The sequence below is a fragment of the Leucoraja erinacea genome, chromosome 7 (genome assembly GCF_028641065.1).
Source record: "Leucoraja erinacea ecotype New England chromosome 7, Leri_hhj_1, whole genome shotgun sequence".
In the NCBI taxonomy this organism is placed as follows: domain Eukaryota; kingdom Metazoa; phylum Chordata; class Chondrichthyes; order Rajiformes; family Rajidae; genus Leucoraja; species Leucoraja erinaceus.
This window is the reverse complement of record NC_073383.1, coordinates 39,743,961-39,770,387: the sequence shown is the minus strand read 5'-3', so window position 1 is coordinate 39,770,387 and position 26,427 is coordinate 39,743,961. Positions and strand designations below refer to the sequence as shown.

At 46.2% G+C, this 26,427-nt stretch overlaps 1 protein-coding gene across 2 annotated transcripts in view; it reads left to right on the top strand.

Annotated features, from left to right (window-relative positions):
* Positions 1-2,060: 2,060 nt before the first annotated feature.
* The window catches only part of LOC129698908 (neuropilin-2-like), a 90,724-nt gene continuing 66,357 nt past the window's right edge, over positions 2,061-26,427 (top strand). Inside the window, exons 1-2 of one of the 2 annotated variants that reach the window (XM_055638336.1) lie at positions 2,061-4,052; positions 25,418-25,598. In XM_055638336.1, the coding sequence (XP_055494311.1) occupies positions 3,974-4,052; positions 25,418-25,598 (260 nt within the window). In that variant the 5' untranslated portion in view covers positions 2,061-3,973. The remainder of the gene's footprint in view (positions 4,053-25,417; positions 25,599-26,427) is intronic. The other variant, XM_055638335.1, reaches the window with a different exon arrangement.

Sequence of the window (26,427 nt, the reverse complement as noted above, 5' to 3'; positions counted from 1 at the left end):
TACTCCAGTATTTTGTGTCTATTTGTGATTTATGTATAGTTATTGTGTGTTGGCTGAGTCTGTGTGCCATGATGCTGCTACAGCAAGCATGATTTTTATTGCACCTGTACCTCACCCTACTTGGGCATAAACTGAATTTGACTATAATCTCAGGTAATATCAGACCATTATATCCTTGATATATTATGCTATTATATCATGAGTACAAGAAGTTGTATCCTGGGTATATCATGGTACTATATCAAAGGGATTTGAAGGTTACAAGGATATAAAATGTGATATCCTCGGCACATCATAATGTTACGTTTCAAATATATCAAGGTGTTTTATAAATAGATATACCATGAATATATATATAGTGTATATCTCAATGTTATGTCAGATATTTCAGTGTGTTATATCCCAGGTATATCATGGTAAAATGCCCCAGAACCTTTAGTGTTATATCAAAGATACATCAGTGTTTTTCCTCCACACATGTGAATCCCAGTTTCACGACTATTCCCTTCTAATTCAAGATGTTAACACCAGAGTGTTCATAAATTATAGGAGCAGAAATAGACCATTCCGCCCATCAAGTCAATTGCCATTCAATTATGGCGAATCTATCCTTCCCTCTCAACCCCATGCTCCTGTCTTCTCTCCATAAGCTCGCATGGTGTAACAGAGTATAAGATCCCAGATATTGCATGGTGTCACACCATGGATACCTAAAAGTGTTACGGCCCAAGAATAATAGAATGTTAATTCCGACTGTGTTATACCCAAGTACATCAAAGTGTTTTATCTAATTATCCCAGCGTGTTTCAGCACACTAAAATGGCCCGCGTGTCTCAAGCTGTTATTGCCCATGTACAACCAGGTTGTGTCACAGAGGACCCAGGCATAATTCACACAAATATTTCGCCTTAAACACAGCATCGGTGGTTGTTAATAACCGATATCTTCTTAAGTCAGTGAACTCTGAAGCCCAACCTTTCAGAGGGCGCGTCGGTGTGAGAGCGTAGTTGAAATGACACCTGGCCCAGCCAGTATCCCCTGGGCTTGAGAGTGGCCAGAAACGGAGGATAAGTAACCCGTTACAGCGGCAGAATGCGCCGCCGCTCGGAGCAGTCAGTCAGCGGGAGTAGGATGTTGCATTAAACAGGTTGGCGTGCGCATTACAATGCCTTGGGGAGTATTTGTGCAATCCGGGGGAGAGAGACTGGCGGCTGTTATCTGGATTCCTAGGGCTGGTTAATTCCCCGGCCCTGATAGAGGAAAGCTCTTTGCGTTGGGATCTCCCGCTGTGCGCTCTTGCAACACAGATGTGAATGTGAATGTGTGCCTTGACGCCGCGCACCGGTCCCAATCTACTTTCCTCAAGTCCACCCCGCCCCGAGATTTAAATAAAAACTGCTGGGCATATCTAGAGATGCGATCCGCATTGGCTGTCCGAGAGTGTGATTCGCTTCTTGGTTTCTCCGGAGTCTTGGTCCCTCCTTCCTCGCCGAGAGAGGGACGGGACGGGACGGGACGGGCAGGCATGCGGTCTCCACAGCCGCAACATAACACGGCTATAAAACGGGGCCCTCATATAACGTGGGCTCCAGTGTCCTGTGTAAAGACCATCAGATCAGGGAGAGAGAACATACATATATAGCGACAGAGAATGTAGCATGTGTAAGGAGATGCGGGATTTGTTATTATACGAACGAGCATACACGGGAATATATATGAATAGCCAGAGAGGGTTGGGGATACGGTGGAGGGGAATAACTGGAAAATATATTCACAGCGAGCGACGATAATTCAGTAGTGGCGAGCAAGAACGTGAGTTGGAGACTATGCCAATCGTCAGCTAGGATAAATATAATGGGGAAAATGAGGGAAGATGTGTAGTGCGCGGGATTTAATGTACAGTGGGATTGTTTGGCGCACAATGCAGTGAAAAACGCGTGTCTGCTATACAATGGGTGAGAAATGATGTATGCGGGGGAGAATATACATAACGAGGCTGAGAATAGATGAGATGGGGGGGGGGGGGGGACATATAGTGGAGTGTGAGCAAGAATGTCGATCTTACAGATAGAGTGCCACACTATATGTGGGGATAGAGGACACTGTGAGGGGTTGCTCATCTATCGTGCGGGGAAATATAGAAAGTGACGTTATATGCAGTGCTAACATATCAAGTGGTGATAGTGGCATGTGCGGATATATATGATGGGGTAGAATATGTGTGTAGTGAGAGAATGAAACATGAAAATATACGGCGGATACAAACATGTAGGGATTAACGGTCCACGGATAATGCAATGTATACACGATGATCATTGCAGATATTGTGGGGATATATTGCGAGCGTCCTGCATGTAGAGGGGAAAGATAATATGTATGAGTGTATATAATTAGCGAGCAAGGACGCTTTGGTGGGGGATATGTGAAGCTGGAACCTAGAATTTATATGGCGAGCCGCAATGTATAATTAATGATAGAATTAACAACGTACATCGTTCATGATGAGTGGGGAGTATATGGCGGAAAATATTGATGACCAAGGGTATATGTAGCGAGTGAAGGTAGACCGAGTGCGCGAAACTGCATATATACTGATATACATTGAGAACACACACGTGGTGAGAATGTATAAAGATTCACACATTAAAGAATATCCCTCCCCATAGTCCGCCTAATGTATAAGGTGTAAGCGCGTGTTGTTTACAGTTCACTTGCATTTGTAACACAACCCGATGTAACTGCTAAATTACTGCTGCGCCTTGAAGGGGGGGAAGAATTCGCGATGTACACTCGAACACGATAAAGATTGCTCTGGAAAGTGGCGGTTTCCTCAGATCATTCCTTCGTGACTCTCCCGCCTTGTGAATCAAATAATTCTTATGTCTTTTATTAGTCATGAGTCTGTTATTGTGATAGAAAAAACACAGCAGCACATGAATATTTGCGAACATACACATCCCAGCAATTAATTTGTTGCGCAAACTCATCACTTTGCACGGCTGATTGTTTTGCTAGAGGGAGGAAAATGCCTTTATTAAAGATTTGGATCATGATTTTTAAATAGGGCAACGTGTGAAAACTTACAGTGGGTGTATGCGTGTGTGACCCGGAGCGCGTCTTACGCTGAAAGTCTGGCTCGCTTTAATCGTGGCTCTGGGAGGGCGTGTGTGTGTGTATGTGTGTGTAATGCGATAGTCTCCGTTTTTATGCCTTCGCCCTCCTCATTCGTGTAGAGCAGTCCAAGGGAAGGAAAGAGGCGAGAGAGAGAGAGGGCGAGGGAGAAAGCGCGCAGACTGGAACAGGAGCTCAAAGGCGACAGATCTTTTTTTAACACATCCCAAGAAACACTAAAGTGTGGGCCGCACTTAAAAAAAAAGAAGAGCTACTCCCTCTCTCAACTTAGGTCTATATTGGCACGGAGCTAAGTTTTAAGGGGGGCTTGCGTGGGCGGGACATTGTTTGAGGACTCTTACAAAGGTGCAATCGCCGGTATCATCGCCGACCTAACGCCACTCGCCGTATCTCTCTTCCCCTGTATTGCCGAGAGATTTGCTTCTTGTTCGGACCGCGTCTCATTCAGTGTTACAACATCTCCAAGGATGTAACACGGAGGCAGAGAGAGAGAGAGAGACAGGAAACCTTCAAATCAGCTAACAGAGGAAGTGACACCAACCCATGCTTAAAGAGAAGAGGGCATATTTTTTTCGTTCTGTAATTGTTTTTGAAGAGATATAGAGAGATTGTAGAGTGGAGTATCAAGCGTGATAGAAGCCTCTGTGAGTGAGTGTGTGTTGTGTGAGAGAGAGACACACACACACAGGGACATCGCACACCTCCTAGTGGGACAAGACACAGCTTGGGAACGCACGGAATATAACGGGACTTGATCACGCCTGGGGTCTGTCTGAAGTGGAATTTACAATTAAAAAAAACAACCCAAAGGAACCCTCCGGGGAACGGGCGCGGAGAGAAGATGTACGGGAGTGCGGGTCCGGCAGCTCTCCTGTGGATCACTTGCTGTTGTTTTCTCAAACTTGGAGCTGAGCAGAATGGTAAGAATACAATCCCTTCAAACTTTCCAAGTCTCCGGGTGGATGACTGCTGTTGCTGTTGTTATAGCTTTCCTTCTGTGCAATCTTAATCATTCCTAAATCAGTAAGATTTCTTTATCTGTGGATCGCACCATTCGGGGCGTTTTAATGGGACTTTGTACCAACGTCACGTTATTTTTTTTAACTGTGGAAACGTTTCTTTTCCCTGCCTGCCGACCTCGGAGAGACCGGTGGCAGATGTGGAATCTGGCGGGTGTTAATAAAACATCTGGATTAAATAAAAGGGGTTTTTTTTTGTAAGGAGCGAGAAAACATAAAAAAAGGGGGATAAGACACGAAGTTACATCGCTCTTCAAGCCCATAAAAACAACCAGATCTCTCGTGGGGAACACTCGCCGGGGAGTGCGTGTAACTGTTTCACGGCCGCCGCTGCCTCTCGGTTGCTTCTACAGGTAGAGAGAGGGAGAGAGGCGTAATCGGAGCCGCTATAAATCGGGTGGGGGTCAATCAAGCAACATTTTTATTCTGGGTCTGGATAGAGAGGAAGGTAGGATTGTGGTAGGAAAGATTGGAACCCGCTCCTTCAAACCAGCCTTGCTCTGCCCGTGTTCCTGTGTGGAAGGAACACTGTCGATCTGCCTTGGTTTCTCCGTCCTTTCTCTCTCTGCTGCACACACACACACACACACAATCTGCTCTCTCCACTCGCTCAATCTGTACCTCCGTCACGTACAAGTGAGAGGTTCTCCCTCCCTCTCCCGTCAGCCGGAGCCCGGTGACCGGGGTCTCTCTCTCTGCTTGGTTTCACAGCGCTCGCTCCCACTTCGCGCAGATACCTGTTACTCCGGTCTACCGGGTAATGTTGTATCTACTCACTCTCCAGGAGTAGTAATACAACCGGGATAGATAGTCGCTCAGCCGACTGCGGCTGGACGGTAATCCCCCGGACTGATGCCATCTCACCGGCAGCCCCACCGAGTCCACCCGCTCCAATTCTAATGCAGCAGCGCCCCTTCCGAAACCACCGGCCGGGGGACTGACTGGCCGCCCCGTAAACCCCAGAGGAGCTCCGGCCGAGGGGAGTGAGTGACTACTAGCCCGGATGGCTCCATGCGGCAGCGGCCGGCTCCAGGCTCCGGACTCCGGCCGCGGGAGTGACTGACCGCCCGGCTCCAGCCCCACTAGCCGCTGTCCACATCGGTCTCAGTCTGTTTCCATGTCTGCGCAGCTTCCATCTGCGTCTTGATGCGAAAAATATTCCAGCCCGCTCACGTCCCAGCCGCTCCTTCCCCTCATGTGGAGAGCTGCTGCGGTTCACCAGCACCGGCGCCGGGAGGGGGAATTTGGGGAATCCCTAGGCAGCGAGGACGCCGTGGTTTAGCTCACAAACCGGAGCCACTGGACGAGTGTTCACTTAGGAAGGGTCTCGACCCGAAACCTCACCCATTCCTTCTCTCCAGAGATGCTGCCTGTCCCGCGGAGTAACCCCATTATTTTGTGTCTATCCTTCACTTTCCATAAGCAGCCTTCACGCTGAGCACGGGACAGTTTGGACATAAAAGTTACCAAAGCACCACATTGCGACCCCGCTGAGGCGCCCTCTCCAGTATTTACACGGGCCCCCGATGCCATTGTAAACTGGGTACATGGGTTCAGACGCTTGCGGAGATAGGTTCAAAGCAGCGGTGGGAAAGCGAATTCCCTTTAAGACAATTTGTGAGGTGGGATTATGTCTGCCATCTTCACATTCTGCAGGGAAGGCAGCAGGTTGTTGTTGCTGGGTCTGTTTTCCCTGAAACGGCCCTGTCGGGTCCACTGTGGGTGTTTCAACAGGAACGGGTAGAGAGTACTTGAAGCTGGTGGATACAGTATGTATGGGGCGGGGAGACACGGTGGTCTTGCAGGAGATGGATATGGTGGATGAAATGTACAAAGAAGCAGCAGATGCTGGAAATACATGGAGAAAAACACTGGAAATACTCAACAGGTCAGGGCGATTCTGTGGAAAGAAATGACATGTGTTGGAGGGAGCTAGACACAAACGGCTGGACTCAATCAATGGGTCAGACAGCATCTCTGGAGGAAAAGAATAAGTCTGACCTGCTGAGTTCCACCATCCTTTTATGCCAATCTTCAGTTTAAACCTGCATCTGCAGCTCCTTCCTACACATTGGAGGGAGGTAGATATTGTTATAGAGTCAACAATTCACTCACATGTACCGATCTACAACAACCCAACACCAATTCCATGTTCCTGCTCATATTCCCAATAACTCCTGCCACCTCAGCTTTCTTACCACCTACCTAACACCAGGGCCAATTAACCTACCAATCAATGCATCTTTGGGAGAAAACCGGAGCACCCAGAGGAAACGCAGGCGGTCACAGGGAAAAACTTTTGGATAGGCAAACCCCACACTGGCAGAACCAGACGTCAGGTTTGAAGCTGGGTTTCGAAAGCTGCAGTGTATGTGATAGGACTGAGATCAGTGATTGAAGTCAAATTAATTAATAGAAGCACTTCAACTGGAAACCAAAGCCAGTAGCAGTCATTGGAGTTAAATTAATTACTGATTTTTCTCTCTCTGGTAACAGGGTGGAAAGACCAAATATAGCGCACCAGCTCCATAGGAGTTGAGACCAATTTAACATCATACACTAGCAAGAAATATAGTTATAGATATGAGCAGAGAAATGGCACTTGGAGTTTAAATTGGGCAAGTGCGAGATTTTGCACTTTGGGAAGTCAAATATAAGGAGAAAGGTTACAGGACTGAATGGCATTGATATATGGAGGGAACTTCGGGTCCAAGCCGATTGCTCCCTGAAAGTAGCAACACAATTAGGTAGATCGGTAAAGATGTTTTCATTCTTCTTTGGGGCATTAGGTATAAGTATCAGGAAAACATTATGAGAGGCATAGAATCTTTTTGACAGCATGGAATTGTCAAATATTAGACGGCAAAACTAAGGTGAGAAGGGATACATTTAAAGGAGATGTGCAGAACAAGTATTTTACAGTATGGTGGGTACTTGGATCACGCTGCCGGGGATGGTGGTGCAAGTAGATATAATAGTGGTGTATAAGAGGCATTTAGATACCTAAAAATGCCGGGAATGGGGGGATATAGTCCATATGCAGGCAGTAGTGATGAGTTTAAGATGGTAAATAGACACAAAAAGCTGGAGTAACTCAGCATCTCTGGAATGGGTGATGTGACGTTTTGGGTCGAGATCCTTGTCACATGTAAGTCACAGGCAAGGGAAACGAGAGATATATAAACAATGATGTAGAGAGATAAAGAACAATGAATGAAAGATATGCAAAAAAGTTATGATGATAAAGGACGACAACGTTGGGTGACAACGAGAAGCTGGTGCAATACGGTATCATGTTCAGCACAGGCACTGTGGGCCGTAAGGTTTGCTCCTATGCTGTACTATTCTCTGATCTAGTCTGCAGCTACTGGAATTCAGTGGCTTCACCTGTGGAATAGTTATATGGCCGTGGGTTGCATCAGTAGAACTGGTACCATGTACAGGTACCTGTACTTGTAGAATGTGTGTCATGATGAATTGCCTGTATTTAAAGCAAGATTTAAGCATGTCTCAAAAATATCCCTTGTGTCTCTGGAAACTCATAATGGTTGAAACTTGCAAATGTCATCATCAGTAATGGTCCCAATCCCCTTGAAGATTTTTCTTACTATTTCACAGTTCAGTTTACAGATATCCTGAAATACTAAATGAAGAATGTTTACTGTCTGTGCCTGGAACTTGGTGATCCAAGCTGGCTCTTACACATTCCATGTGACTGTGAAGCTTCTTGAGAATGTATTTCTTAGTTAATGGATGAGTTGCATCAGCTTCGTTATCATGTAAGCACCATTCAGTCATTGTACTTCTGTAGGCTCCCTCGTATTCCCAAGTTCTCACCCCATAGACCCCAAATGACACCATGTTAACTCAGCATACAGGCAGTTTTTCCCCAGGAGTTCAGTGGGACATCTGGTTATCCCCTCATACCTTGTCCCTGCCCCGCCAAACATCCAACTCGTAAAGTATATTATATAATGGTCTAAAGTCCGTGCCGAACAAATGTTTTTTCCCCTTACATCGTCACTCTTCTCAAACTAAAATTCACCCTATTGCATGGACTATAACTGGATCTCTCTCTTGAGAGAGAACAGAATAGTTGAGTTTAGTTTATTGTCACGTGTACCGAGGTACAGTGAAAAGCTTTTTGTTGCATGCTAACCAGTCAGCAGAAAGACAATACACAATTACAATCAATCCATTTACATGGATACATATAATGGAAGAAAGTTAAGTGCAAGGTAAAGCCAGCAAAGTCCGATCAAGGATAGTTTGAGGGTCATCAGAGAGGTAGATAGTACCTGTAGTTAAATAAAATAAGTGTCCAAATGAGATTGATTGGATTTTTGCAGTGGCTAATATAGTTGATGGGTTGAATGGCCTCCTATGTTAGGATTGCCTTGCTTGCAGCGGTGGGCACTCAGTGGGACAGTGCTGTCAGTTTTTCTCCTCATGCAATATAGCTGCGAATAAAATAAGTGAAAGAGAATTTTCCCCTCATGCTATTTCCACACCAACAATTATATGTTTCCCTACCTTTTTAGGAATGTGTTTAGTTTACAAAGGAATGTTTAGAGTTGCATGGGATATTTTGGTCAGAGACAGTCATTAGTTGGCAGCTCTGTCTCAATACATGAGTCATGGCAGAGTGCATTTCAACCTTTGTCTGTCAAAATAAGCCTCCGTCCCATCCACTGTTAGCACCAAGATCTGTGAAGTGTTTGTGTACCAATTGAAGCTACTGTACTTTTCACTGCCCTGCAAATAAACAAGAACAGGAACTGAGGACTGCATTTATGTTACACCTTTCAGAAACCCAGTACGTTCTCAAAGTCAGTGAAGTGCTTTGGAAATGTAGCCACTGTTAAGATTGAGGGAAAGAAAGACAGCAGCTCAGTTGTACATAACAAGCTCCCACGAACAGTGTGAACCCCTTTCCATGGCATTGATTTGAGAGCATTGTGTGCCTGTTGCCATTAACAGAGTATATGAATGCAGCATCAATGAAGGGATGGGGATAGATGTTCAATTTACATTGTATTATTATTATTATTATGTATTATTGCACAATTATTGGGGGGTTTTGGGGGGGTTTTGGGTGTATGTATGTGTGAATGTGTGTATGTGTGAATATGTGTATATATATATATATATGTGTGTGTGTGTGTGTGTGTGTGTGTGTATTTGTGAGTACGTGTATATATACACACACTGAACTTTTTTTCCTCTCGTTTATTATGTTGTTTTCAGTACACTATGTTTATATATTCTGTTGTGCTGCTGCAAGTAAGAGTAAGATTTTCATTATTCTATCTGGGGCATATGACAATAAAACACTCGTGACTCTGAATGGAACAAGGGATTTACAGTGTTTCCACAAGCCTGTGCTCCCTGCCTCCACAGACGAGCCGAGCCGGTCGTAGTTTGGGAGGTGCTACTGTGTAATTCTTGGCAAGCTGTCATAGCTGTTGTGCACTAATACCTGTAGCGTACTGATGATGGGAGATGGTGGCGGTTGGGAGTAGGTGCTTCAGGTGGGTTGTCCATCATACGGGCAGCTTTAACGTGGGTGGAGTAGAGGTTTCTGATCGTTGTGAGACTTTCACACATCAGGCCAAGTGGTCAGTTTGGGATGTGACTGCTGGGTTGTGCATCAAATGAAGGACACTAGATCCTTCTATGAGGAGGAAATTAAAAAAAAACAGGGTCTGTACATAATAATGCATGATTTTAACAGTTCTATTGATGCACCCAACTCCCCTAACACCTAAACATCAAAGGGTGTTTTCAAGAAAACAAAATAATCTTGCTTTAGACTGTGTGCCCACAGCATAGCTGGTGAGGGCTGAACACATTTAAATATGGTAACAACATCCATGACTCTGATAACTCTAGTCTTAAATTCAAATGACTCAGAAAGCTGGTTAATAACAGATCCTGAACAAATGAGCTGTAATCAGTTTCTTATAAACTGTCTAATTCCAATTACAGCATTTCCTCCTCTTCTTCCCCTCTCCCCACGGATAAACACACTGAGAAGTGATAGCCTAATGCGGCTGATGTCATTCGGTGGTGGGCAAGACAGGAGTGACCACTGGCGAGGTTCAAACCGGAAGCTTGTTTTCTTTTTATAAAACTGTAATCGGCTCGTTTGAAAATGGGAAGTTCCTTCTGTGGTCCCAGGACTCCTTGCCAGACCCATTTCCTTGCATCTTCCCAGTTAGCATCCCCTATAAACATCCTCTGGTCCACCAACTTCCTCACACAACTGGATGCAGCAGGCGCCCCCTTGAGGAACTGCCCTGTCCCTGCTCCGTATGCATTGGCTGGTTCTCCGGTGCTACACACAACTCTGGAATGTCGGCCTAGATTTTCTCCCCAAGCTTTTGGTGAAGGGACTGCATCCACCACTTTCTGACCGAGGACTGTACTTTGGAGCAAGTGCTAAAATAATGTCCTATCTCTCAGGAGATGCAATGGCACTATTTTGAAGAGAAGCAAATGAATACTCCCAAGTTTCCCGGTTGATATTCATTTTCGAGTAAAGGTAGCAGAGTGGTGCAGATGGTAGAGCCACTGCGTCGCAGCACCAGATACACAGTTTCAATCCTGACCTCAGGTCCTGTCCGTGTGGAGTTTGCACGTTCTCCCTGCGATTGTGTCCAGTTCTCCCCGGCTACTCCAGTTTCCAAGCACAAAGACATGCACTTGGTAGGTCAAATGGCTGCTGTGATTTGGCCTTAGTGAGTTGGTAGAATCTGCGGAGAGGTGATGGGAATCTGTGGAGAGAAAAAAACAGGACCAGTATAAATGGTGGTTGATAATCAGTGTGGACACGGTGGTCTTGACGGAACTACTTCTGTGCTGTATATCTCTGTGACTAAATTACTCTTCTTCCAACATTATTAAAACATATGATTAGATTGGTGTTTGTGGGAGCCTGCTGTACACACATTAATGCCAAATTAGTCATGCTATGACAGCGATTGCATTTCAACTCACTGCACTGCCTGTTGGGATCCCATGTTGGGATCGCCCTGGGTTTGTGACTGGCACAGTATAAATGCATGTAAGCTCAGCAAATGATTGTGGGGAGAGTTTCATGAAATGGACCACATTGTTAACAACTCCACAAGGATTACACAAACCTACAGCTTGCAAGAAGAAAAACTGAGAGTTTGAGAAGCTCTCAAATATTGGAACATCACACCAATAGCAAGGAAAAGGAAGAGATCACTGCCTCTGAACCACTGTCGAGGCTGCAGTTCAGATGAGAACTTCAAAAATAAGTCAATTTCTTGGTAAATGTATGATGGGCTGCAAACCTGCATCCAGCTGAATGCAGATGGGAAACAGATCAGCCTGACCTAATTGAACAGCAGAACAAAATAGAAGGGCTGAATGGCCTCCTCTGTCCAATGATGTCTGTTGTTGCCCAGTTGAAAAGATTGGGGTCATGGAACATAGAATAGAACATACAGCACAGGGACAGGCCCTTCGGCCCATAATGTCTGTGCTGACCATGATGACAAGCAGGTCACTTAGACATGTGTCACAGATTGCTGACCAGTTACAATAGATACGGGAAATGTTATCCTTTGAGTATAAACAGAATAGGCATTGGAGCAAACCCCTTCAGGCCCTGACATGTTATTTGGTAGTGGGTATGGAGTGTACACAAGGTTACCCAAGATCAACTGCAGTGCTGAATACGCTTGGCACCATCAAAAAGCAGTAGTATTGCCTCTGGATATTGTGGAACGAAAGATATCTTTCTGAACTGACAGACTTGATCTCACCCCTGAGTTAAATTTGGTCAGTGAAGATTTCTGTGTTGTGAGTAAAATATAGCAGATTTCTTCCTTTCATTTTTGAGGTGATGCCTGTGTTTGTATTCAGCTAGAAAAAAAAACAAACGCTGGAGGAACTCAGGAAATGTTTAGGCAATGTTTTGGGTTGAGACCCTTCTTCAGACTGATGGGAGGGGAGAAAGACCAGAAAGCTGGTCACAGCAGGAGGGCTGTGAAAGGGCATCTCACAACTCCCATTTGAGACAGGAGGCTACTTCTCTTCAAAGAGACCACTTTTAGCAGATGCCAAAGTGGATCAGTAATGGAGACACAAGCGACTGTAGATCGTTGAACCTTGAACCTCAGACAACAAAATTGCTGGAGGAATTCAGTAGGTCAGACATTATCAGTGGAGGAAAATGAAGAAGAAACCCAACCCAAAATGTTGTCTGTCCATTTCCCTCCACAGATGCTGTCTGATTCATTGAGTTTCCCAAGTAGTTTGTTTTGTGCTCAAGATTCCAGCATCTACAATTGATGGTGTCTCCATATTTATGCTCACTGGTCCTGGCAAATGGCCATCATTGGAGGATGGAGGAAGACCATCATTCCCCCTCGCTTCAAAAGCCAACAACTACACAGATCAAGTTACTTTCCCTCCTCCATCCACTGTTCTATTGTTCCCCGTTCCCCCGCCCCCCCCCCCCCCCACCCCCCCCCCCCCCCCCCCCTCCTTTCCACCCACTGTCCTTCCCACTGGTTCTAAAATTCATTCCCCGTTCAGCATCTTTCTTCTTATCAGATTCCACATCTGCACCCTTTTGTTTCCACTTCACCTCCAGCCTTGGTTACTATCTACACCCTCAGCCAATGATCCCTTCTCACCTACCACTTGCCTGTTTTTGCTCCACCCCTTTGCCTCATTTCTCTCTCCCAGATTTTTCCCCTCTACTCCCATCAGTCTGAAGAACAGCCTGACCCAAAACATGGTAGGTCCTTTTCCCTCCATAGATGCTGCCTGACCCGCTGAGTTCCTCCAAGCCTTTGTTTTTTGGTCAACTTCCACTCCTATGGGGCTGAATTTAAGAATGGAGTAGGACACCTACATGGTCCCCTCATCCCAGGACGTGTCACCAGGTGGCGACAAAGAGCAGGATCCAATTTCCCCGAATCCTACCCCACTTAAATGTCACTGAGACCCACTGTCGAACCCCTGGTATCCAAAATGGGATCAACTCACCTTGAAGTATTGACTCTGCTTCTTCCTCCACAGATACTATCTGACTGTTCCAATATTAACCATTCTAACAATAAATTCCTCTCCCCCCCCCCCCCCTAAACCCTGCAACTCCACAAGAGAGGCACACCCTTGAGATCTCTGTGCTTCTGGTCTTGTGTACAGGCCCCATTTTTAATCCTCTCTGCTTGCAGTCAGACCTTAATCTGCCGGCATCAAGTCTTGGAATCAGCCGGTCTGCTCCTCTACTCTTCCCCTTCCTCCAAATGTTCGTCACCAGACCTGTAATGACCTCCTGTGGCTCTTTGATAACTCACCCACCAAGGGCGTGGAATGTTTAATCAAGCTTAATGGCAGCAAATAATCATGATATGTTGCACCCATTTAAGAAATCTCTCCCTACCATCCTTCTGGCCAAAGTACAGTCCCTTGAAAATAAAGTGGACTTAAGGGCAAGGCTACTTTATCAAAGGGAGTTGAGGGAATGGTCTGGGATCTGTTTCACAGAGACATGGCTCACCCCCAGCTCCCCAGACTCAGCAGTTCAGCCTGATGGTTTCTCCATCCATCGCATGGACTGTACGCAGGCATCTGGGAAAGGGAGAGGAGGGGGGCATCTGCCCCATGGTCAACTCTGCGTGGTGCTCAGACGTGGCAGTCCTGTCCAACTCCTGTTCTCCACACCTGGAACACCTGGCTGTGAAGTGCCGTCCCTTCTACCTACCGAGGGACTTCATCTCCATCATCCTGACCGCGGTCTACATCCCTCCCCAGGCTGATGTCCATCTGGCACTGGGCGTGCATATTTCCGAAGATCTCTCCTGGTCCCAGATGCAATTATAAAGAAAGCACATCTGCGCCTCTACTTCCTGAGAAGATTACGGAGAGTCGGTATGTCAAGGACTACTCTCTCGAACTTCTACAGTAGAGAGCATGCTGACCGGTTACATCGTGGCTTGGTTCGGCAACTTGCACGCCCAGGAGCGGAAAAGACTGCAAAAAGTGGTAAACACTGCTCAGTCCATCATCGGCTCTGACCTCCCTACCATCGAGGGGAACTATTGCAGTCGCTGCCTCAAAAAGGCTGCCAGCATAATCAAGGATCCACACCATCCTGGCCACACACTCATCTCTCCGCTGCCTTCGGGTAGGAGGTACAGGAGCCTGAAATCTGCAACATCCAGGTTCAGGAACAGCTTCTTCCCCACAGCCATCAGACTGTTAAACTCAACTCAAACAAAAATCTGAACTTTAATAGCCTATGGTACTTTATCGCTTATTTATGTGTGTATATGTATATTCAATGGTATATGGACACACTGACGTGTTCTGTATTTATTTATGCCTACAATATTCTGTTGTGCTGAAGCAAAGCAAGAATTAAATTGTCCTATCTGGGCCACATGACAATAAACTCTCTTGAATCTTGAATCTTGACATCCTCTTAATAGTAAATCCTATCTCACGCACCGCACTAGTTGTGAACCACTTGAATCAGGTAGACACCCACTTCAATCCTTAAGGTAATTGTGGTTTACTATGAAGACTCCAACAATGGCAATGACTTGATCATCTGTTTAAATGGCTTTGGCCGAGGGACAAATTGAGGCCAGTTTACCCAAGGGATCTCCCCAATTATCCTGCTGGCTCTGTTATATTCAGCTTAAGGGGGCAGTTGGTGACTGAGGTTAATATGTTGCCTGAAAGGTGACACCTTGGTACCGGTTCTCCAATTTGGAATTTGAACCCACTGCCTTCTGGCACAGGGGTGCTGCGACTAGGCCGCAGCTGACACTGCCTCTAAGGCTTTCCTGTAACCCCTTTGGAAAGCACTGAGTGTGGAGAGTTTCCTTTGGGCCAGCTAAGTGATTCCTCAGGAGCCTTCCCCACAGGTGTCAGCACTTCAAAATCCCAGCTGGGAGCATCCACGCAATGAGAAAGCCAAACCACGGCTGAGAAGGCTGAACATTTATTTTTAATTTGTTCATTCAATTTACAGCATCTGGACAACACAAGCCAGGGCACTGTTTATTGCCCATTTCTAAATTCCACGTGAGCTTAATGTCCTCCTCCATCATTTCAGAGCCAGCCATGTGGTTGAGATCTAGACCTACCTGTAGGCCAGATTGTTCAAGTATTTTAGAAAAGCAGGTGGGTTTTTTTTTTACAACTAGACGGTTGGTTTACGGCCATCATTACTAATGATGAGTTTTCACAATATTCCGCAGTATTAACCAAGTTCAAACTGTGCCGCTGAATTTGAATTCAGGTCGAAGTTAGACACAAAAAGCTGGAGTAACTCAGTGGGACAGGCAGCATCTCTGGAGCGAAGGAATGGGTGACATTTCGTGTCGAGCAGGCACAGAAATCGCTATCAAAACATGCGAGGCACACAATTTATTGGCGGCCCGCGCGCGCGCATACGCACACACACGCTAGGCTTCAGCCGTGGGCCCTGTGGACGGTAACATCAGGAGCTGACCTGGTTGGTGACCGACTCCGAACTCCAGCAACAGCAGCTTCGTCCGCCCTGAATCGTGGGGCTTGAATCGGCCCGTTCATGGGGTCTTTCATCGGCCGGCGGGGGCTTCAACATTGGGAGCCTCGATCGCCTCAATGCAACAGTTTGATTTTAAGCCGCGCCGGCACTGAAAGGCCCCGCGAACGGGCCGATTCAGCCCTTAGAAGGCACCTGATAGCCCGGATTATAAAACATGGGGGGGGATTGTTGTCCCCCACCTCTCAAAGCGGCGGAGGGGGAGGGGGGTGTCCTCCCCCCCCCCCCAGGATTTCTGCCCCTGGTGCAAGACCCTTTTTTTGTATTCAGGTCGTTGGATTGTTGGTTCCCCACTTTAAGATGACTAAACTGACAACTTAGCCGCTGTATCACAGTCAAATCCCTCTCACAGGCCTTTCCATTCAGTCCTGCTCTCTGTAACTATGCAGGTATTTCCTCCTGGTCTTTCCAGTTTATTTTCCTTCTGTGGTTTCTTGGAACCCTTCCCTCCCACTTCCAGCAGCGAAACATGAGGCAGCGATGGGGCGTGGGGTGGCTCAGCGTGTGTGAGAGCCTTGTTGTGGGTGAGAGGGGGGGATGAGAGAGAGCAGTGACAAGGCTGCTGATAGAAGGCCAGTGTGTGTCTGCAGAGCTGGCAAGAAATCAAATGATTCTACGGGACCTTCCCAAGGAAAATGTAAAAAAAAACATACTTCATTCCAACAGCTGCTGCAGTCTGTTTGTGGCCCGTGTGATGTCGGTCCAGATTCAGGTTGGGAAACTGCATCAAAGCACTCACTTGCCGATCGCCAACTTGAATCGCCCTCTCACTCCCATCTGGGCTCCCCTGTGAGTGTGCGACACACTCCTAAGATCACCCCGGAATGGCTCCACTCACTCTGTTGAGGCCGGTGCTGTCTTCCATCTCAAATGAGGAGAACGAGCCAGGAATTGGCTTTCCTGCCTGCTCTTAGGTCAAGTAGCCCACCGATATTCCTTGGCATTGGGGTTTAACATAGGGAAGTCCCACATGAATTACTCAACAGTCGGAAATGTGTTGTTGATGATTAAATGTACTCAGACTGTCTGGGAAGGAATATTTTGGAGTATGCGTTCCCTTATATGCCAAGGGATTTTCCCAGCTTTTTCCACTTCTCCAGAGTGAAGGGCAGTGCAGTGTGTCGGGGTAGGTGAGTTCTGAGAAGGTGTTTGGCCAATGATTCCCAGGAAGCATGAATTAGGTAGCACCCAGAGACCTAGATGAACCAAGTGGCATTCTTCTGCCCCTTATTTTCATGCAATACTGTCAAAGTCTTAGAGACTTTTTGGCCCACGTTCCCAATCTGGCTCTTTGAAGTCTCACTCACTCTTTCCCCCTTAGTTAACATTTTCTTTTTCCTTTCCCCACTATTTATCCAATTTCCCTGTCATTGCATGATTATTGTTACCTCATCTCCTCTCATTCATTTTGATTTATTGGAAAATATCGGCATACCTTTGCTCAGCTTCTTAAATTGTAATTTCCATGTTTTTTTTGGTAATTTCTTTCCAAAATGTTTTTGCATTCCCAAAGCAACAGTCTTTTCCTGAGGTTAATGAATCTACCAGTGCGGGAGAAGTTCTTGTTGGATGAGCAAGCATCTTTCCATCATTGCCTGCCTTATTCACCATTGCAACTTGCTTCATTCCAGAAATCACCCCTTCTCATTGTGTTGTTTTAACGTTTGTTTTAACCAACCCAGTTGGTTTACAAATGACTGCAAACCACTCAATAGAATAGGATTGCAAAATGAGAACTAGATGCCAGGCACATTATTGCCACTTTAACCAATCATTATTAACCACCAGTAGAAACAATGAACTGCAGATGCTGGTTTACAGAAATAGACACAAAGTGCTGGAGTAATTTGACGGGTCGGACAATAACCTCTGAAGAACATGGATAGGTGATGTTTCGGGGTGAACCTTCTTCAGTCTGAAGTAAGGTCCCGACCTAAAATGTCATCTATCTATGTTCTCCAGAGGTACTACCTGACCTGCCGAGTTACTCCAGTACTTTGTGTCTTTTTTCATTATTAACAACCTTTCTTTCCAACGCTTGAACCTACTGTTCTTTCAGTCAACCTAGCTCTATGTTTTGGAAGTCCCTCCCCCTTCCTATACCACCCTGTTCGCCTAATATCATCAACCCTCTGGCCACCTGTCATTTCAATGGTATTTACTTTGAGCAATTACACCTGCACAAACCGCACCAAACTTTCCACCCTCTCAATAGGGTTGAGTTCATGAGAGCGGCATGATGGCGCAGCAGTAGAGTTTCTGCCTTACTGTGCCAGCGACCCAGGTTTGATCCTGACACCGGGTGCTGTCTGTACAGAGTTTGTACATTCTCCCTGTGACCTGGGTTTTCTCCAGGAGCTCCGGTTTCCTCCAACACTCCAAAGATGTACAGGTTTGTAGGTTAATTGGCTTGGTAAAGTTGTAAATTGTCCCGAGTGTGAGGATAGTATTAGTGTGCGGATGTCACTGGACAGCATGGACTCGGCGGGCTGAAGGGCCTGTTTCCGCATTGTATCTCTAAACTAAACTAAACTAAACTAATCTAAATTAAATTAAAAGTTGAATGTGCATGTTCACTGGGACAAGATCTTTACCCACTCCTTCAGCAACAATGCACTGTATCCCTTTCTTTCAAGCATGAGAGAGTAGCAGAGGATACCACAAGCCAGTCATCTGAAACCATTTATATATCTTAGTCAAATCTTCCACCACCAGCAATGGAACAGCTGAACTCAGACATGTTTTTCAGGCATTTTACAGTGAGTTCCTGGGGAGTAAATAACATGTGCGGGACTGTTGATGGTTTAAAGGCAACGTAAGCTCTGCACGTGGGTGGGGAGAACAAGGCTTGAGACATAGTGAGAAACAGCATGGAAATAAGCCATCAACCCACAGAGTACCCGCCGACTGTCAACCACACAGTGACACTGTGCTAATCCCTAGTTATTAGTTATTCTCCCTTAACCCCCCCCCTTAACCCAAACCACCCCCTCCCCCCCCCCCCCCCTCCCCCACACCCCATTCCCATTAACTCCCCCTACCCATTCCCCCTAACCCCCCCCCCCCCCCCCCCCCCCCCCCCCCCCCTACTCACAAGGGGCAATTTACACAATTCAATTAATTTACCACAAAGTTTTAGAGGCAATGGACTTTTTGGGTCGGGCCGTTCTACAGCCTCCAGTTGAAAATAAGATGGTGCCTGCCTGACTGAGCTAGTCAGCACATCGTGCTTTATACAATATTCCAGCATCTGCAGTTTCTTATGTCCCCAATTAATGATGATGTGTGAGGAAACTGGAGGAAACCCACACCCCTGTGATCACAGGGAGAACATGCAAACTCTGCACAGACAGCGCCCGAGATCAGGATGGAACACGGGTCGCTGGAACTCTACCAGCTGCTCCCCAATCGTATTCTTCTCCCTGGACCATCAGTATCCCGGAGAGACCATAATAGCAGGGAGCTCGCAGTAATTGGAGACTTGATAGTTGCTTTCAAAAACTGGGAGGGGTTTTGATGACGACCTTAGGATGAAACGATTCCACTGGGAGGAGGGTTGATAACCAGATGTCACAGATTTCAGACAAGGGCAAGATAAGAAAATCCAATGTCTGATGAAGGCTCTCGACCTGAAACATCACCTATTCCTGTTCTCCAGAGATGCTGCCTGACCCGCTGTTATTCCAACATTTTGTGTCTATCATAAGAAAATTCAATTGTTTCAATGTTAAATGCACTCTGAAATGGCAGTGGACGGAGATTTCACAGTAGTTTAACAGTAGGGGACTGTGCAAAAGCTCACAATGAACAGACTCACAGAGGTGCAGGGAAAGAGCAGCGGGATGCGATTAAGTAGATGACTCCTCCAAGACCAGTGCAGGTGGGCATGGGGGAGTGGCGTCTTTGTGTCAGGAACCCCTCAGCCTGACGCTCCACAGGCTCCTGGTACCTCCCCTCCACCTTCCGGGAGGAGGTCCCAGGGCTGCGGGCCGCTGATGTCTGCGCTGCCACTGAGTTATGAGCAGCAGCTATGGTACCTGACTAGTGGAGCACTAGAGGCCGAACTTCCTTTGTGGAGCTTCCAAACAGATGGGTTTTCCAGATGTGCGGTCACATGATGCGAATGTGCTGCCTCGGCAATATTTCAGCTAAAATAAAATATTTATGGTCGTCATTTTGATGAATCGTAAAATCAACCCAATGATTTTGTTTGCAATATCCATCTAGAAAGCGTCACAAATCACGCTTAATGTGATGCAATCTCTCTTTATCATTCATCCATGAACACGGTTTAGAGGGAGATCTGCCCCTGCCCTTTGCTGTGAAGGGGAGAACTCATGCAGGATAATTAGAAATGGAGAGACAGAGGATGGAGAGGCTTGCACTTATTCAGCCCTGTGACATAAAGAGCTGACAGCTCATGAGACACAAAATGCTGGAGTAACTCAGCAGGACATCTCTGCTGCCTGCCCTGCTGAGTTTACTCCAGCATTTTGTGTCTATCTTCGGTGCAAACCAGCATCTGCAGTTCCTCCCTCCACATTTTGACAGCTCATGGGATGCACTTGGTGTGCAGTCAGTGTCACCGGGTTGCTTTCCACTTCCCCTGCAATGCCATTCTGTCACTTCTGAGGAATGAAGTCACCCCTTCCCCAATGGCTGGCTAGGAGGCAATGTGGGCAGGAAAGTGAGTCAAGAGTATATTTGGGGTGCTCCCAATGGAAGAAGCTGAGGAGAATTGTGTTCCAATCCAGCTAACCAATCAGTGGTAGTGCACGAGTCTAATCCTCTCATTGATTCATGCAGTACGGAAACAGGCCCTTCAGCCCATCAATGCCAGACCACACACTAACCGTATTTTAGTTTCCGGACTTCTCCACTAGTTTTTTCCAGATTTTACCCCTCTCCCACATACTAGGGGCAGATTGCATCAGTCTATCGAACAGCTGATACCCTTCCTTACCTCCCCTCCCCACCCCACGTCTTTGGGAGGTGGGAGAGAAACTGGAAGATATAAGGAAACTCGCAAGGATGTGCAAATTCACGGAGACTGCAGCCAAGGTCAGGATCGAACTTGCCCTTACTGGAGCTGTGGGGCAGCAGGTCTACTAGCTGCACCATTGTGCTGCCCCACCTCTTTGGAACTCGACCCGAAACGTCACCCATTCCTTCTCTCCAGAGATGCTGCCTGTCCCGATGAATTACTCCAGCTTTTTGTGACTATCTTCAGTTTTTAAACCAGCATCTGCAGTTGCTTCCTACACTCTTTAGTTGGTTTGTTGAGCTGAATATTGGTTGCGGGGAATAGTCGGACAAGGCTGCAGAAGCAGGTCAGGGCTCAGGGAAACGCAGGCAGTGTTAATAACCTGATGGTGTCGGCGTGTCGCTCCCCCTCACAAGCTCGATTTCTGCCCACTCTGCAGACTGCAGTAAATTAATCTCTACATCAGGAAAGATCACTAAGGACAGGAGGCCTTTCTCTGTTTAAAGGACTGCTGTTTAGCACATAAATGCTTCCTGTCATCACTAGACTCCCTTATCCATGAAGCTGATGCCGAGATATGCTGGTTTGCATTCAGCAAGGTTACGCACTGTTATCAGCATCACAAATAAAACGCTATCACATTGATCCAAGAGATTCCGGAAACAATGTGCCTTTGAATAAGGCTTTCTTCGAATCTTTTTTATTTTGCCTTGCGTTTATGGTGGCCTTTTCCCACTCTTGAGATAAGGGATAGACCATTTGCATTTTTCACACTCAATGCCAGCATCCAAGCCTCCAAATGGTGAGTGGTACGATCTTTAGCTTTTGCCAAGAGATGTGTGGGTTCAAAATATTCAATCGAGCTTTGCGTGTTTAACCAGGTGTGATGTAAATGCAGCACAGAGGGAGTGCTGCAATGTCAGAATTGTTAGCTTCCAGGGTGCTGCTTGTGAAATACCCTTTGGAAATATTCAATGTCTCTATTTCACATATGAATAATATAATTATCCCACATTGAAACTCAAGTTTCCTAGTAGTTATTCGGCAATGATAGTTATTGGTTAGTCTGAAGATAGACACAAAATGCTGGAGTAACGGAGTTGATCAGGTAACATCTCCGGAGAAAAAGGATGGGTGACATTTCGGGTTAGAAGTTTATCGGGTCATTCAATATGTATGTTCTGGCCAGGACATTTTAGGCTCATTGCCTCCTTAAGTGTTTTCAGTTTGATGATAACCATGAAATTAGCTGCTCTTCAAATTTTCACATCTGTGAAACTATTTCATTTGGTGTGAAATATGTTATCATGTTCTATGTGGTGAGAGGTATTATTTGAATCAAACTCTTTATAGCAGGAGTCTGGTAATAAAGATGGGGTTGCATGCATGACTACAGCAGGTATAGTTCTTCAGTGAGGTCATTAAGTCAAGACATTCCTGTCATGTAGCCCAACCCATAGCCCAGATAGGGGCAGGAGGGCGTACTAGGGGCAAGCTTCATAGTCACTTTAATTTTTAAACAAAAATATCAGTAAGACATGATAAGTCAAGCAAATCTCCTGCATTCACATCTCTTCATCTGATCTTCAATTAAGTGATGCATTTAGCACTCAGCAGGCATGTTACAGTCCAAAGCACCTTTTTGAGGTTCAATTCTTTCCTGATGCTTGATCATAGAATTTCACATTGTGTGTGTGTGTGTGTACGTTTGTGTATACGTGTGTGTGTGTGCGTGTGTGTACATACATGTGTGTGTATGTGTGTGGGCAGTATGGGTGGATGTGCATGTGAGTGATGGGAATGAACTCAAAAAGTAAAATCTGCAGATAATGGAAATCTGAAATAAAAATTAAAACCCTGGCAACACTTAGTGGATCAGGCTGCAACTGTGGAAAGACAGCCCATTTAACAAATGAAAGTTTAGAGACCTGAAAGATTAGCTTGTAGCTCTCTCCAAAGACGTGCAGGTTAATTGTTTCCTGTAAATAGCCCCTCGTATGTAGGATGCGAAAGTGGAATCACATAGAACTATTGTACGAGTGATTGCTGGTCGGCATGGGCTCAGTGGGTGGGGCCTACTTTCCACACTTTATCTCTGAAGTCTAAACCTGCTGCCTGACCTGCTGAGTATTTCTAGCATTTTCTGTTTCTTTGCTGGAGTGAGATCCCCTAGTCTTCTCTACAGTGGTACAGCACAGAAACAGGCCATTTGGCCCACCGGGCCTGTGCCGACCATCCACCAGTCATGCACACTAATCCTACACAAAGCAGAATTTTGTCTCCCCACTAGGGTTGCCAACTGTCCCGCGTTAGCCGGGACATCCCGTATATTGGGCTAAATTGATTTATCCCATACGGGACCGCCCTTGTCCCGTATTTGACTGCTACTACTCGGGTGAGGGGACTGTCGGGTCGGAGCACCGCGTCTGTCCCCACCTCACCTGTCCCGACGTAGTGCAGCTCATGGAGTGCAGCAGCAGCTCCTCGCCCGTGGCCCCGTCAGTCGGCAGCCCGGCCAGCTGTCCGATCTTCGGACCTTCACTTACCACCGACACCACCACCCCTCCTTCTCATGGTCGATCATCGGTTCATGAATTGGATGGGGTGCTGGACGTCGCTTGCAAAGTCCGGCGCCCGGGCCAAAACTCCTCAGCGAAGGAATAGGTGATGTTTCAGGTCGAGACCCTTCTTCAGACTGAAGAGGGGTCTCGACCCGAAATGTCACCTATTCCTTCGCTCCATAGATGCTGCCTCACCCGCTGAGTTTCGCCAGCATTTTTATCTACCATGATAAAGATGTAATGCCTTTAATGTATAGGACTGCCCAAGGAATGATGAAAGATCATCAGAGGAATAATGAAAGAGCATCAACCGGACAGTTCCTCTCTCCATAGATGCTTCCTGACCGGCTGAGTCCTTCAGCATTCTCTGTTTTTATTTCCGTTTTCCAGCAACTGCACCCTTAATTTTGCTTTCACATGAGGGAAAGAGACAGATCTGTAGAGAGGTGTAAAGAGGAGAAGCTGTTGGCTGGACAGTGATATTGTCACACTGTCACTGCCCTCACATGTTAAAGCGTGGCGCGGTGTCTTGTAAAGGAGACGTTGCCAAGACAACATGCCCTTTAAGGAACACCAAGAGGGTGACCTTTACACAGGCTGCAGCAGGCCTGCTAATGAATAATGAGGTGTTAACATTGACACAGGCAGAGACCCGACCCACACTGAAAGGATTAGCATTTACAGAGGTGAACACTGGGGCTCATTCAGCATGAACTGTGCTGAAAAGAAAACCTTTTGTTGAGGTAAGCCTGCAAAGAAATATTTAGTCCTGGTCTTTCACTCAAACAGGAAGTTTTTTTCCCCAATCCACCTTTAAAGTCCCTTTGTTGTGGGAGAGACTGATGTCTCTACTCTCATCACGTCTGTGTCTGCGCCTCTGTACAGATTCCCCTGTGTCAGCGGTGACTTAGTGTGACCGTTGGGAGATATATTTATGTGTTGGTTCCCACTACGTCTCTAGTCTTCCACCAACTCATTTGCTGGAAGCAAACTCTCCAGCAAGACAGGTCGTCAATTGTCAGTCACTGTGCAGCTCATAAAAGCTGCTTCCTCTCATTCTTCCACCCTTGACACTTCAACCTTGTTGACTTCATCTTTAATAAGCCTTTGACTTACCTAACACCCTTAATGGCCTCAGGACGTCTCAAATAATTTCACACCAAGTCTTGAGGTGTTGTCGAAGTGTAATATATAGAAAAGATTCCCTCAGTTCTGCCACCAACATTTTACAATCAAATCTCTGGAGGGGACTTTGCTGTTTCCAATTTCTTTTATTATTTCAAAAGTACACTTTATGCACAAAACGGTATGTACAAGAAATACAAAAAAAACCAGAGCAAGGGTTTCTATACATCAATCTTCAAGTCTATTTATTTCAGTAAAACATAAAGTGCTGTAGGAATACAATGGGTCACGTTTCGTCTCTGCAGAGAATGGACAGTTGATGTTTTGGGTTGGGACCCTTCTTCAGGATGGTGTAGGTAAACCTTGAACGAGCTGCCTGAGAGTTGAGGGGGGAGGTAGTTGAGGTGTTTAAGAGGGAAGACAAGGGATCTAAGGGATTATCTTTAAAAGATGTGGCATTGGGACAGGCACATGGATAGGAAATTTTTTGATTGAGAAAGGGATAGGGGGACTCGGGGCGAGTGCGGGGGGATGGGGAAGAGCATGGTAAATGCAATTAAGGCCCCCCGTTCCCTGAATAGTGAATGGGAACGAATTAGGCCATTCAGGGGATGGAGTCCAGGAAGCATCACATCTGTTCTGCCATTCAAACATGGCTGATTTATCTCTCCCTCCTATCCCCATTCTCCTGCCTTGGCCTCATAAATCCTGACCCATGATTAACTCAGATCGAATCTTGGTCGGCATGCACGAGTTGGGCCGAAGGGCTACTTTATGTGCTGTATAATTTCATGACTGTGAGACTCTGATTTTTTGCTCCGGAATCCAGCATCTGCAATCTCTTGCGTCTCCATTTGCAGTGCTCCCTCCTCCTCCTACCCCGAACCCTGAACATCCCCTCTCTTCAGTTTGGTCGGCAGGTGAAAACGAATGATGAAAGAGCCTGATTATGATGGTTATGTTTGTCCCATCCAAGCCCTGATGGTGAGAATGCTCATTGTTGTTTCTCTTGAAGGGAACGATCCTTGTGGAAAGCAGCTGAATGCGAGGGAAGCAGGTTACATCACCTCGCCAGGATACCCTCATGACTATACACCGCACCAGAGGTGTGAGTGGGTCGTCCGAGCCCCCGAGAACCATCAGAAAATCCTGCTGAACTTTAACCCCCACTTTGAACTGGAAAAGCATGACTGCAGGTAACTGCGCTAACCAATGCAGCTTAATGTGCTGTGCACAATAAATGTAATGTGAATGTCTCTCTTTGTTTCCAGAATAATTGTGTGTGAATTTTGTGTCTGTTTATAAATACTTCTGTTGATATGTTGGCAAACTGAGTTCTCAATGAGTAGAATGCTTTCATTGAAACACCCGGATGGCACTGTAGTGCAGCTGGTAAAGCTGCTGCCTCACAGTTGGGAGACCTGGGTTTGATCTTCATCTCTGGAGCTGCCTGGGTGGACTTTGCACGTTCTCCCTGTGGATACACGAGTTTCCTCCAGCTGCTTCAGTTTCTACCCACGTCCCAATGATAGTCAATTGGCTGCTGTAATTGCTCCTCATATGTAGGTGAATGGGAGCATGTGGGGTAGGTTGATGGAGAATGTGGGGAGTATAAAACATGGGATTCATGTAGTACAAGTGTAAATGGGTGGATAATAGTTGGCATCGACTTAGTGGACCTGGTTTTGGGCATTGACATTGTCAGCTAACCCCTAGACCCAACAGCTCTTGTGTACAGCAATGCTTCACATTTTCACATCAGGAAGGGCTGCCTCTCATTCTTCTCTCTTCTTGTTCTTGACACCCTCACCTCTATTGGTTAACTATCACCCAGATTCCCGTAAGCCCTTTAAGCAACTTCCCTCTCTTTTGTTTAATTAAACACAATTAAAGCATGGAATAATCTCCACCCTACTATAGTTACCCAACCAGATGCAACTAAATTTAAAGTGGCTCTTTCTTCCCAATAACCCTTTCTGGCTTAAGTCCTCCCTTCACCACCTCCAGTTTGAATTCCATTTGGAA